We start from the raw sequence: 14,484 nt of genomic DNA, 5'->3' as shown, positions 1-14,484 counted from the left end.
AAGTCGTGGAGGTTTTCAAGAAGACTCTGGATAGCCACTTGTCTGGACTGCTATAGGTCCAGGTCTCCTACTTGAGCAGAGGGTTGGACTAGAAGACCTCCAAGGTCCCGTCCAACTTTATTCTATGTTCTAAGATTCAGTAACATTCTTGGTTGCAACATCAAACGTGTTGCTACGGTCCCTTTCGGTTGCCCATCATGCAGACTGAACCAAAGTCAGCAAAGTCTTCTTGGCTACTCCAAATCTTGCGAATATCTTTTTTTCTTCTTCATAGATTCCAAGCATATAATGTAAAATTCTCCAATCTTTAGGGCAGCTGGAACCCACAGAAAAACACGGAGAAGCCCATCCGAAACTGTGGTGCGCTTTGAACGGAGGGAAAGTTGTGGTCTTCGATGCATCAACGTGGTCTCTACAGCATTCTTTTAAAGTAGGGAACTCTAAACTGGTAGGTTTGACGATGGACGATGTCACAGAGGTTTTCAGATCATACTTAAGACATCTTCCCAGGTCTGTGGAGATACTCAGCCATCCAGGTCGTGGTTGTCCCAAAGGTGTTTTCCCGAAAGTTCCAACTGGACTTTCTGTGTTTTTCCTCGAAGATGTTTCGCTTCTCATCCAAGAAGCTTCTTCAGTTCTGTTGAACTTGATGAACTGAAGAAGCTTCATGGATGAGAAGCAAAACGTCTTCGAGGAAAAACACAGAAAGTCCAGTTGCCTTTTGAAAAAGCACCTTGGGGGACTTAGTCATCTTTCAAACTTCTCAAGTATCTCCCTCTGGCTTGATGGCTTTCTTTTCATTTGTTTTAGCAGATAAGGTTCTGTGTCCTTCACATTATTTTTATTGGTAGTTCAGTGTCTCTCAACCCAGGGGTGAAATGCTCCCAGTTTGGACCGGATTGCCTGATCTGGTAGCGATGGTGGCGGGTGGTTTGGAGAACCGGTAGCAAAAATCCCTGCCCCTCACCTCCCGCCCTTGCCCAGCTGAGCCGCGCAATCATCAGAGGTTGGTTTTTTTTTAACTTTTAAAAGCATTTTTTCTTCGGCTGAAAAAATGCTTTTAAAAGTGGGGGGAAAAAAGCTTCTGATGATCGCATGGCTCAGCATTTTTTTCTACAACATCTTTGGCCGCAGAGGTTGTAGAAAAAATGCTTTTAAAAGGCTCCTCTGGCGATCCCAGCTGAGTTGCCTGATCATCAGAGGCTTTTAAAAGCATTTTTTTACAAACTCTTCAGTCACATTACCCCAAGCCACGCCCACAGAACCGGTAGTAACAAATTTTACATTTCACCGCTGTCTCAACCTCAGCATCTTTTGCTGGGCTTCCATTGGCAAAATTTCCCAGCCAGCTGGCTGGCTAATTCTGAGAGTTGAAATCCCCATGTCTTAAAGTTGCTGAGGTTGGGAAATGTAATAATATTAGAACTACTTAAGTTAATAACGGGTTGCTAATTGCAGCAAAACTTTGGGATAGGCAGGGGATTTGCTGGAGAATGTGTTTTTCTGTACAGTGGTCTTCCTTGTTTAATGACCCAGGAGAGGAAGGACTATATATCCTTCTCCAGCCTTTCCTTCTGAAGAAAACCATGTTGTTCTGTCCTCCTTCGCCTCCGTCCGAGTGATGGCTTAATTAGCCGGCACTATCAGCTCTGGCAGCAAAATAGCGAGCGTATGACAAGTGTCTCTGTTATCTCCCTCGACGCCGATGAGTCACCAAGGAATAAACTTCAGCTCTTAGTTAATCAGTTGATTTGCCTGCTACAAAGAGGCACAGCAGCTCTTGCTGCCTTTATATCCTGTGGGGTGTGGCTCCATGACTCAGCACTTCCTAGGCCTGCCCCACCCCTGCTTCTGCTGTTCCCACCTCTCCTGCCTACGAAACCTAGGGTCCAGCCAGGCCTGATTGCCATCAGCTGGGTCTGGAGGCGTGGCCTGGGGGGGGAAAGTCAGGGGACGGAGGCCTCATTATCTCTTCCACCTGGCCTGTTTCTGGCTCCTGGAGCTGAGCCAGGGAAGCCGGTGCTCCCAAGGTAAGTCCTGACGGCCCTTCCCCCTCACTTTCCAAGTCACTTTCTGGTAGGGGGCCTGGCTTGGGAGGCGCAGACACAACACATGTTTATTTTAGGGACCTCCCTCTCTGAAGCATTGCTTATTAAAGCAGGGGTCTCCAACCTTGGTCCCTTTAAGACTTGTGGACTTCAACTCCCAGAGTTCCTCAGCCAGCAAAGCTCTGGGAGTTGAAGTCCACAAGTCTTAAAGGGACCAAGGTTGGAGACCCCTGTATTAAAGCACTTGCATGTGCTGCTAATAATTCGTCGAAGTTTCTGCTCTGGAGTATATTCCAGTTTTTATTTTAGATAGATTAGCTGCTGAAGAATTGCCGATTGGTTTCTGATGTCACATTAAGCTCTGAATTACAGTTTACAAGGTACAGAGGTTATGTCTATGCAGTACTTGCAGTTTAGGGATACTGAGCCCAATCAGTTGCGGACTTCTTATTTTATGACCTCCCTCCTATGATACCCAAGCTTTGATCCAGCTTAATATAATGTATTTTAGCAATTATGTAATCATTAATGTTGTATCACGCCTGCCTCTCGGGACTGTGTGTGAGTTGGTCGGCCATATAATTAAACCATTTAATTAAACTAATATACTGAAATAATATGCTCCATGTATTAGTGGATTTTTAATAAATAAAAGGTGGAAAAAGTGATATATAATAAGTTCTTGAGAAGTTTTGCATTACATGGCCCTTTCTTTCTTTCTTTCTTTCTTTCTTTCTTTCTTTCTTTCTTTCTTTCTTTCTTTCTTTCTCTCTCTCTCTCTCTCTCTTCCTTCTCTCCCCCTCCTCTCTCTCTCTTTCTCTTTCTTTCTTCTTTTTCTTTCTTTCTTTCTCTCTTTCTCTCTCTTCCTCCCTCCCTCCCTTCCTTCCTTTCTTTCTCTCTTTTTTCTTTCTTTCTTTCTCTCTTTCTTCCTCTCTTCCCTCCCTCCTCCCTCCCTCCCTCCCTCTCTTTTCTTTCTTCCCTTTCTTTCTTTCTTTCTCTCTCTCTCTCTCTCTCTCTCTCTCTCTCTCTCTCTCCCTCCCTCCTTCCTTCTTCAGAAATGTATGATCATGGCAGAACAAAGTCAAGTTTGGATCGGCTCTGCAGATTCCGTCATCTACTTGATCAACACCCACAGCATGTCTTGCAATAAGCAGCTGAATGACCATCGCTGTGAAGTCATGGACATCGTTGTGGATACCAGAGAGAGTTTACCCAGGTGGGTGGAGCACCCGGTTCCAAGGCTCTGACGGATCCTCTCCCCATGGTCACGTTCCTGCACTTTGGGCTCTCGACAGCCTGCTCACATTTACAGCTGTTTCCAGTATTCTGTGGTCACATGACCCTGTTTTATGCCATCCCCCCACCCCCCAAAAGCACCATTTACTTCTGGGGTTTCGACCAAACCTCCCTGTAGCAAACCACAACCACAGCCCTAAAATTGAGTTGGTCTCATGGGTAAACCCTTAAGGGTCATAACTTGAGAACTACCTGTGCTGATTTTTGCGTGGGTTTGTAACAGGGGTGAAATGCTCCCGGTTCAGACCGGATCACGTGATCCAGTAGCAATGGAGGCGCGTAGTTTGGAGAACCGGTAGCAAAAATCCCCCCCCCACGACTGCCCACGCCTCACTATTCCTCTTCTCTGTCCCTGAAGCTCTTGGTGGTGATATAGCTGCAAATGGCCTTAAATGACTGCCGCAGCGCTTCAAAGGGCCACACTACAGCTAATCAGCGCTTTAGGCGGCTAGTAGACCAATGCCTCTATTTTTAAAGAAGGTAGACCGGTGCCTCCCCAAAAAAGGCAATTAGTAGACCGGTGCCTCTATTTTTAAAGAAGGTAGACCGGTGCCTCCCCAAAAAAGGCAATTAGTAGACCGGTGCCTCTATTTTTAAAGAAGGTAGACCAGTCCGCTCCCAAGTTTTGTATACTTTATTATTTTTATTATTTATTATTATTGGCCATGTCCATTCAGTCACCTGACCACCAAGCCACGCCCACCAATTAAGCCACACCCCCACAGAACCAGTAGGGAAAAATTTTAGATTTCACCCCTGGTTTGTAAGAAGGGTGTTTCTTCATCCCTTTGAGCAGCGAGGTGTATTCCTGCAGCGTGGACGGCACCGTGATTGCCTGGAACATCAGCTCTCTGAAAGTGAACCGTCGGTTCCAGCTGCCCTTGGAAATGGTGACTTCGATCCAGTTCTACAAGAACCGGCTTTGGTGCTGTGAGTTTCCTGCGTCGTGCGCCCAATTATCTTCTAAAATAACCATATTTTTCTGGGTATCGGACACACCTTTTTACCCCCAAAAAGAGGGTGAAAATCAGGGTGCATCTTATAGTCCAAATGTAGCCCTGCCCTTGGGAAAAAAAGCCTCTGAAACCTCGTTTGAGAGGCTGGAAAAAGCCTCTGAAGCCTCCATTCGAGAGGCTGAGAAAAAAGCCTTTGAAACCTCCATTTGAGAGGCTGAAAAAAGCCTCTGAAACTTCCGTTTGAGAGGCTAAAAAAAGCCTCTTGAAGCCTCCATTTGAGAGGCTGAAAAAAAAAAAGCCTCTGAAACCTCCGTTTGAGAGGCTGAAAAAAGCCTCTTGAAACCTCCGTTTGAGAGGCTGAAAAAAAAAAGCCTCTGAAACTTCTGTTTGAGAGGCTAAAAAAAGCCTCTGTAACCTCCGTTTGAGAGGCTGAAAAAAAAAAGCCTCTGAAACTTCTGTTTGAGAGGCTGAAAAAAGCCTCTTGAAGCCTCCATTTGAGAGGCTGAAAAAAAAAAGCCTCTGAAACTTCTGTTTGAGAGGCTAAAAAAAGCCTCTTGAAGCCTCCATTTGAGAGGCTGAAAAAAAAAAGCCTCTGAAACTTCTGTTTGAGAGGCTGAAAAAAGCCTCTTGAAGCCTCCATTTGAGAGGCTGAAAAAAAAAAGCCTCTGAAACTTCTGTTTGAGAGGCTGAAAAAAGCCTCTTGAAGCCTCCATTTGAGAGGCTGAAAAAAAAAGCCTCTGAAACCTCCGTTTGAGAGGCTGAAAAAAAAAAGCCTCTGAAACCTCCGTTTGAGAGGCTGAAAAAAAAAAGGCGCAGAGCTTACAACCAAGGAACCTGTTGCTAAAGTTCACCTCTGGGAACAGCTGATTGGGGGTATTCCGGGAAGTCCGTAATAGCTCAGGCTGTTAGAGCCTGTTATTAGAACACAGTAGCCTGCAATTACTGCAGGTTCAAGCCCGGCCCAAGGTTGACTCAGCCTTCCATCCTTTATAAGGTAGGTAAAATGAGGACCCAGATTGTTGGGGGCAATAAGTTGACTTTGTAAAAATATACAAATAGAATGAGACTATTGCCTTATACACTGTAAGCCTCCCTGAGTCTTTGGAGAAGGGCGGGATATAAATGTAAACCAAAAAAAAAAAAAAAGTCAATCCACCTGCCAATCAGCTTTTTTCTTATTTTCCTTCCCAAAAACTAAAGTGTGTCTTATATTCCGATGCGTCTTATAGTCCGAAAAATACGGTACTTCCTACTTTAAAAGAGCGTGCTTTGCTTTTCATCTCAGTCCTTTCCATCTTTCTGTATCGTTCCTGGGGTTTCCTGATCAACCCTAAAAAGTCAAGATGGCAGCAGTTATCGGTTAATCAGTCAATCAGAACAGAGCTGGAAGGGACCTTGGAGGTCTTCTAGTCCAACCCTTTTCTCAAGCAGGAGACCCTAGATAACATTTCAGACATGTGGCTGTCCAGTCTCTTCTTAAAAGCCTCCAGTGATGAAGCACCTACAACCTGTGGTGGCTGTTGTGACCTAAGCCCAAGTAGTTATTACCAGACACAATCAATCCTAAACAAACATATTTTATTAGAACAGCTGAGAATTACTTCGTTCTCAGCTTAGTCCAAATTAAGTCCAAAACAAAGATCTTCAGAAAAAGTCCTTCGGCCTTATCACAAACCTTTGCCTTCTTTGGCACCCTGCCAAAGACTTTTATTGGCAAGAACCCCCACAAAGTTCAGAAACAGGAGACAAGAAACAATTGTAGCAACGTTCTTTTCCTACAAAGAACCCAAGAGCCCTTGCTGCTCTTTTAAGCCTCATAGGAGGGGCCAATCATCTCCTGGCCTTACTCCCGAGTTGTCCTTTTTGCTTCAGCTGCTCTTGCCTTCTGGCAGCTCTTCACATGCGTGTACTAGGAACAGGCTCCTCCTGTTCCTCTGCCTCTCTGCGATCCGCCTCTGGAGGCTCCGGAGTCCACACATCGCTCCCAGTTGGCCCTGGCTCCATCTCTGCCTCTGATACAGAGCCCTCATCAGGCCCTTCCCTAGAGTCCAGGACTGGCCCATTGTCCTCCCCAGCCTCCTCACTGTCCGACTCCGCTGCCAGCTCCGCAGGCTGCCGGCGGTCCACAACGTGAATACCATTTTTACCGTTTAGAGCCCTCTTGTTCTGTCTCCTTCCTCACTTCAGACTCACGAGCTGGCCTTTAGCCAGTGGATTCACGGCTCTTATCAGTCCTGGCAGAGAAATCGCAGCTGCCTACCAAAGTTCAAACAAATGACTCATGTAGCAAGACTTTCAGCTCTTTTTGAAACGGTTCAGCTAAACTTTTGCTTCCCGTGGAGTGAGAGCAGTCCCAAAGCTCCTTATATATTCTGTGGGGTGGGGCTCCTGCCCCACCCTTCTCTTTGATGACGCCACCTCTCTAATCTTCTGAAGCGCGGGTCAAGTCAAGCTTGATTATTATTATTATCAGCTGGGTCTGCAGGCGTAGCCTGGGGAAGGGAGGAATCAGGGGATGACGGCCTCATTACGTCCTCTGACTTGGGAATCGGTGGTCCCGAGGTAAGCCTTACCGGCCCTTCCCCCTCACTGTCGGAGTCACTTTCGGGCATGGGGCCAGGTTCGGGGGCTGGAGTCACCTTTCTCTCGTGCCGCGATCTCTTTCGAGGGCGTCGTTTCCAGTCCTAAACTCTGCGTTGTCTTTTTGCTTTCAGGTATACAAGACTACATTGTTGTGGTCAGCACAAACGGGCTGGTTCGCCAGAAGGTGAAACTGGAAAACGTGCCCACTGAACCCCTGTCGCCTCTGCTCTGTTTCCAGTTGTTTCCTGAGGTAACCTATTCCTAGCATTGTACACAGGTAGTCCTCGAACTATGACCGCAGTGGAGGCCAACATTTTTGTTGCTAAGTGAGACGGTTGTTAAGTGAGTTTTACCACCATTTTACCACCTTTCCTGCCACAGCTCTTCAGTGAATCACTGCAGTTGTGAAGTTAGTCACCCCCCGGTTGTTAAGTGAATCTGGCTTCCCAGTTGTCAGAAAGTCACCACAGGTGGTCACGTGACCCCGGGAGACGGCAACCGTCATAAATACGAATCACTTGCCAAGTTAGGCACCACGGTCGCTAAGTGAAGCTGCCTTCCGCGTTGATTTTGTTTGTCAGAAGGATTGCGTGACCCCCGATTACAATGCTGCAACCGCCCTAAATACGAATCCGTTGCCAAGTGCCTGAATTTTGCGATCACATCACTGCGGGGATACTCCCAACGGTTGGAAGTGCGAGAAACAGCCATACATCACTTTCTTCAGCGCTTGAACGGTCATTAAATGAATCGTTTTAAGTCAAGGGCTACTTTTAAGTTCTACATGAGCTGTGGTAGCTTCAAGCAAAGTCCACCATCCGGAATGTTCTACACCAGGGGTCTCCAACCTTGGCCATTTTAAGACTTGTGGACTTCAACTCCCAGAATTCTGGGAGTTGAAGTCCACAAGTCTTAAAATGGCCAAGGTTGGAGACGCTGGCTGAGGGATTCTGGGAGTTGAAGTCCACAAGCTTTAAAAGTGGCCAAGGTTGGAGACGCTGGAAGTCCACAAGTCTTAAAGCGGCCAAGGTTGGAGACGCTGGCTGAGGAATTCTGGGAGTTGAAGTCCACAAGTCTTAAAATGGCCAAGGTTGGAGATGCTGGCTGAAGGATTCTGGGAGTTGAAGTCCACAAGCTTTAAAAGTGGCCAAGGTTGGAGACGCTGGCTGAGGGATTCTGGGAGTTGAAGTCCACAAGCTTTAAAAGTGGCCAAGATTGGAGACGCTGGCTGAGGGATTCTGGGAGTTGCAGTCCACAAGCCTTAAAGTGGCCAAGGTTGGAGACGCTGGCTGAAGGATTCTGGGAGTTGAAGTCCACAAGTCTTAAAGCGGCCAAGGTTGGAGACGCTGGCTGAGGAATTCTGGGAGTTGAAGTCCACAAGCTTTAAAAGTGGCCAAGATTGGAGACGCTGGCTGAGGGATTCTGGGAGTTGAAGTCCACAAGCTTTAAAAGTGGCCAAGGTTGGAGACGCTGGCTGAGGGATTCTGGGAGTTGAAGTCCACAAGCTTTAAAAGTGGCCAAGATTGGAGACGCTGGCTGAGGGATTCTGGGAGTTGCAGTCCACAAGCCTTAAAGTGGCCAAGGTTGGAGACGCTGGCTGAGAGATTCTGGGAGTTGAAGTCCACAAGTCTTAAAGCGGCCAAGGTTGGAGACGCTGGCTGAGGAATTCTGGGAGTTGAAGTCCACAAGTCTTAAAATGGCCAAGGTTGGAGATGCTGGCTGAAGGATTCTGGGAGTTGAAGTCCATAAGCTTTAAAAGTGGCCAAGGTTGGAGACGCTGGCTGAGGGATTCTGGGAGTTGAAGTCCATAAGCTTTAAAAGTGGCCAAGGTTGGAGACGCTGGAAGTCCACAAGTCTTAAAATGGCCAAGGTTGGAGACGCTGGCTGAGGGATTCCGGGAGTTGAAGTCCATAAGCTTTAAAAGTGGCCAAGGTTGGAGACGCTGGCTGAGGGATTCTGGGAGTTGAAGTCCATAAGCTTTAAAAGTGGCCAAGATTGGAGACGCTGGCTGAGGGATTCTGGGAGTTGCAGTCCACAAGCCTTAAAGTGGCCAAGGTTGGAGACGCTGGCTGAGAGATTCTGGGAGTTGGTCCATAAGCTTTAAAAGTGGCCAAGGTTGGAGACGCTGGCTGAGGGATTCTGGGAGTTGAAGTCCACAAGCCTTAAAGTGGCCAAGTTTGGAGACGCTGGCTGAGGGATTCTGGGAGTTGAAGTCCACAAGCCTTAAAGTGGTTAGAGGTTGGAGGCCCCTGTTCTACACTGTTGCCTAATGCTGCCTGTTTTTCTTTATTCTGGCCTCAGAGGAATGAAATCTGGGCTTCGTGGGCCGGCAGCTGTGAGCTCTTGATCTGGAGTATGGAGGATTTCTCCACCCCCTTACAGAAGATGACCCTGCAAGACTGCTCAGAAATCACCTGCATGATAAAAGTGAAAAACCAGGTACACCGAGAGCAGAGGAGGAATTCCTCTTGCTCTTCCCTTGTAGGGATTTGGGCCAGTATAGGGGTGTCACGGAATTTGGGCAACTGCAGGTCCAATTATTTGCTTAAAATGAGAGACAGTGGTCTAGAGACTCTAGGGGTTAAGACACCAAGCTAGAAACCAGGAGACGGTGAGTTCTAGTCCTGACTTAGTCACGAAAGCCAGTTGGGTGACTTTGGGCCAATCATTAGGAGACGGTGAGTTCTAGTCCCTCCTTAGGCACGAAAGCCAATTGGGTGAGTTTTGGCCAATCATTAGGAGACGGTGAGTTCTAGTTCCATCTTAGGCAGGAAAGCCAGTTGGGTGAGTTTGGGCCAATCATTAGGAGACGGTGAATTCTAGTCCCGCCTTAGGCACGAAAGCCAGTTGGGTGACTTTGGGCCAATCATTAGGAGACGGTGAGTTCTAGTCCCTCCTTAGGCACGAAAGCCAGTTGGGTGACTTTGGGCCAATCATTAGGAGACGGTGAGTTCTAGTTCCACCTTAGGCACGAAAGCCAGTTGGGTGACTTTGGGCCAATCATTAGGAGACGGTGAGTTCTAGTCCCTCCTTAGGCACGAAAGCCAGTTGGGTGACTTTGGGCCAATCATTAGGAGACGGTGAGTTCTAGTTCCACCTTAGGCACGAAAGCCAGTTGGGTGACTTTGGGCCAATCATTAGGAGACGGTGAGTTCTAGTCCCTCCTTAGGCACGAAAGCCAGTTGGGTGACTTTGGGCCAATCATTAGGAGACGGTGAGTTCTAGTCCCTCCTTAGGCACGAAAGCCAGTTGGGTGACTTTGGGCCAATCATTAGGAGACGGTGAGTTCTAGTTCCACCTTAGGCACGAAAGCCAGTTGGGTGACTTTGGGCCAATCATTAGGAGACGGTGAGTTCTAGTCCCTCCTTAGGCACGAAAGCCAGTTGGGTGACTTTGGGCCAATCATTAGGAGACGGTGAGTTCTAGTCCCTTCTTAGGCACGAAAGCCAGTTGGGTGACTTTGGGCCAATCATTAGGAGACGGTGAGTTCTAGTTCCGCTTTAGGCACGAAAGCCAGTTGGGTGACTTTGGGCCAATCATTAGGAGACGGTGAGTTCTAGTTCCGCCTTAGGCACGAAAGCCAGTTGGGTGACTTTGGGCCAATCATTAGGAGACGGTGAGTTCTAGTCCCACCTTAGGCACGAAAGCCTGCTGGGTGACTTTGGGCCAGTTACTCTCAGCCCAACCCACTTCACAGGGTTGTTGTTTGATGGGAAAACAGGAGGTGCAAGGAACATTAAATATATTTGCTGCCTTGAGTATTCATAAAAGCAATAAAGGACCGATTTTTTTTTTAAAACCTTTAAAAATGACCTAAGTGTTTGAAAGGATAGGGTGGACAAGAGTCGGCTTTCATAGACCATTTACAACCTATTTTATTAATTGAGACAAAAAAATTACAGCACCTAGGATGGCTCACAGTTCCTGGCTCAAAGGAAGAAGGAAGCGTTTAGAAGAAAGTGGCAATCAAACTGAACGTTTAATGAAATTTTTATAATAAATCATCTATTATGCGGCCAGACTTCTGATGTGCTCTGTATCAGGGGTCTCCAACCTTGGTCCCTTTAAGACTTGTGGACTTCAACTCCCAGAGTCCCTCAGCCAGGAAAGCTGAAGTCCACAAATCTTAAAGGATCAAGGTTTGAGACCCCTGCTATGTATAACTGATTTTATAGATGGATTTTACCACTAGGGGGCAGTGAATGACCATTTGTACCTACATTTTTTTAAAATTTCATTTTGTCACAACAGTATACACAAACATTGTCATAAGTAAAAAAAAATATCATGAAGAATATATATATATATGCTATATTAATTTGATATAATAAAGGGAACAAGAGGACAGGAACGGTAGGCACTTGTGTGCTCTTATGCACGCCCCTTATAGTCCTCTTAGGAATGGGGTGAGGTCAATAGTAGACAGTTTTTGGTTGAAGATTTTGGGATTTTGAGTAGAGACTATGGAGTCAGGTAATGAGTTCCAAGCATTAACAACTCCGTTGCAGAAGTCATATTTTCTGCAATCAAGTTTGAAGCGGTTGACATTAAGCTTGAATCTGTTTTTTGCTCTTGTAATATTGCGATTGAAGCTGAAGTAGTCATTTACAGGAAGGATATTGCAATAGATGATTTTGTGTGTTAAACACAGGTCATGTCGAAGTCGACGGAATTGTAAGTTTTCTAATCCCAGGATTTCAAGCGTGGTGGTATAAGGTATTTTGTTGTTTTCGGAAGAGCGAAGAACTCTTCTAGTAAAATATTTCTGGACGCGTTCTATTGTATTTATGTCAGAGATGTGGTGTGGGTTCCAGACTGATGAGCTGTATTCAAGAATAGGTCTGGCAAATGTTTTGTATGCTCTAGTTAGTAGTGTAGAGTTTTTGGAAAAGAAGCTGCGTAAAATTAGGTTTACTACTTTTAGAGGCTTTTTTGCTATGTAGTTGCAGTGGATTGCATTACATTACATTACATAATACCTACAGATCTAAAACCAGGAATATATTTTATTTTATTTATTTATTTTGTCAATCGTATATAAGATACCAGGTAAAAGTATAAACATAATTTGGATACATGAAAAGGGTAAGTAAAAGGAATATTAGGACAGGGACGGTAGGCACGCAGGTGCACTTATGAACTGAATATACAGAAATATTTTTCCCATATGGAAAATGGCTGGCTGAGGAATTCTGGGAGTTGAAGTCCACACATCTTAAAGTTACCAAGTTTGAAAAACACCGCTGTAATCTCAAGAGTTCAAATAAGGGAGGTGTATACTATTTGTAGCCTGTTTTTTTTTTTTTTAAATACCTATACCTCTGGTGAAAAATCAGATATGACTACTTGATTCTCACTTTTTACCATTATTCTGTTACTTAAAAAATCCCCTTTTCTACTGATGGTGTTGTAATAAACTTTACAATCGCCATAGAAAGCTACATGGATGGATTGATAGACGGACGGATGGATGGATGGATGGATGGATGGATGGATAGCAAATTAAACAGTTACTTTGCATGGATGGATGTTAGAGCCATAGAGAGATCCATATTCAAAGCAGAAAAGATGACCTGGAATATCAGGGTACACTCATGTCGTAATGGCTGTGGGTTCGATCCTAAGTAGAGGCAGATATTTCTCTCTCTGGGCCCACAGAGAATATATCTGCTGGAAAAAAACCTCCGCATTGGCGACAGGAAAGGCAGCCGGCCAGTAAACACTCAGCTCCATTCAGTTGCCCAGACTCCACCCCGCAAGGGATTATGGGGTCGTTAAAAGAGGAGGAGGATTCATGTCATAATGCCGGAGAAAAACACCAACTTTTCTTTAAGCTTGTGCACTTTTTGCAAAAACAAACAAACATTAATAAATGCTCAAAGCGTAACAGACGGACTTATGCGCCTTCCAAGTTTGCTTTCCCCAAACCCTTCAAGCCTTTTGCGGGCACCTGTTCTAAACGTTTGATTTCCTTTTCAGATGTGGGTCGGTGGCCGAGGACTCTCTCAGGGTAAAGTCAAAGGGAAAATCTACGTGCTGGATACGGAAAGGAAACTGGTGGAAAAAGAGTTGGTTGGACACACCGATGCGGTGAAGTCCTTGTGCTCCGCCGAGGATCGCTACGTTCTGAGTGGAGGTGGAAAGGAAGAAGGGAAGATAGCAATCTGGAAGGTGGAAGAGAGTTTGGGCTTCCAGTTCGTTTAATGTCATTCGAAAACCGGAATGGAGAAGTTCACATTTCTGGATTAATTTATTTCTTCCCCTTTCAACCACAAATTGCACGCTAAGAAGAGAGTGCAAATAGGGAATCCCTGGAAATTTCTTAATGCAGGAAGTCCTCGACTTACAACGGTAATTGAACCTGGAACTACAGTCATAAGTCATGCCAGTCGTTAAGCAGGTCATCTTATGACCAAACCAATTTTACGACTTTTTTTTTTTTGGTAATGGTTGTTAAGCAAACACGGCAGTCATAAAGTGAACCCATTGTTCGCAATGAGTGGGTTTTTTTGCCAGAGCCTGGAAGTAACCATGTTGTAAATCAGGGTCTTTGGACCCCCCAGGACGCTGCAGCAGTAGCCACAAATGTGGGCCAGTTGCCAAGTGCTGAAAATGCGAACACATCAGGGGTGAAATCCAGCAGGTTCTGAGAGGTTCTGGAGAACCGGTAGCTGAAATTTTGAGCCGTTTGGAGAACCGGCAAATACCACCTCTGGCTGGCCCCAGAGTGGGGTGGGAATGGAGATTTTGCAGTATCCGTCCCCCAGGAGTGGTGGGGGGGAAATGGGGATTTTGCAATATCCTTCCCCCAGGAGTGGGGTGGGAATGGGGATTTTGCAATATCCTTCTCCCAAGAGTGGGGAGGGAATGGGGATTTTGCAAGAGTGGGGAGGGAATGGGGATTTTGCAATATCCTTCCCCCAGGAGTGGTGGTGGGGGGGGAAATGGGGATTTTGCAATATCCTTCTCCCAGAAGTGGGTTGGGAATGGGGATTTTGCAGTATCCTTCTCCCAAGAGTGGGGAGGGAATGGAAATTTTGCAATATCCTTCTCCCAGGAGTAGGGAGGGAATGGGGATTTTGCAGTATCCTTCCCCCAGGAGTGGGAAGGGGATGGAGATTTTGCAATATCCTTCTCCCAAGAGTGGGGAGGGAATGGAGATTTTGCAATATCCTTCTCCCAGGAGTAGGGAGGGAATGGGGATTTTGCAGTATCCTTCCCCCAGGAGTGGGAAGGGGATGGAGATTTTGCAATATCCTTCTCCCAAGAGTGGGGAGGGAATGGAGATTTTGCAATATCCTTCTCCCAGGAGTGGGGAGGGAATGGGGATTTTGCAGTATCCTTCCCCCAGGAGTGGGGAGGGAATGGAGATTTTGCAATATTCTTCTCCCAGGAGTAGGGAGGGAATGGGGATTTTGCAATATCCTTCTCCCAAGAGTGGGGAGGGAATGGGGATTTTGCAGTATCCTTCTCCCAGGAGTGGGGAGGGAATGGGGATTTTGCAATATCCTTCCCCCAGGAGTAGGGAGGGAATGGGGATTTTGCAGTATCCTTCCCCTGCCAGGCCCACTAAGCCACACCCACAGAACTGGTAGTAAAAA

General features: G+C 46.3%; 1 protein-coding gene across 2 annotated transcripts in view; it reads left to right on the top strand.

The window, feature by feature from the left end:
* The window catches only part of DENND3 (DENN domain containing 3), a 76,110-nt gene extending 62,378 nt beyond the window's left edge, over positions 1-13,732 (top strand). Inside the window, exons 18-23 of one of the 2 annotated variants that reach the window (XM_058176409.1) lie at positions 312-448; positions 3,104-3,264; positions 4,141-4,274; positions 7,015-7,133; positions 9,185-9,322; positions 12,863-13,732. In XM_058176409.1, the coding sequence (XP_058032392.1) occupies positions 312-448; positions 3,104-3,264; positions 4,141-4,274; positions 7,015-7,133; positions 9,185-9,322; positions 12,863-13,087 (914 nt within the window). In that variant the 3' untranslated portion in view covers positions 13,088-13,732. The remainder of the gene's footprint in view (positions 1-311; positions 449-3,103; positions 3,265-4,140; positions 4,275-7,014; positions 7,134-9,184; positions 9,323-12,862) is intronic. The other variant, XM_058176408.1, reaches the window with a different exon arrangement.
* Positions 13,733-14,484: the final 752 nt, after the last annotated feature.

The sequence above is a fragment of the Ahaetulla prasina genome, chromosome 3, assembly GCF_028640845.1.
Source record: "Ahaetulla prasina isolate Xishuangbanna chromosome 3, ASM2864084v1, whole genome shotgun sequence".
Taxonomy (NCBI): domain Eukaryota; kingdom Metazoa; phylum Chordata; class Lepidosauria; order Squamata; family Colubridae; genus Ahaetulla; species Ahaetulla prasina.
This window is presented reverse-complemented; position numbering and strand designations above follow the sequence as displayed.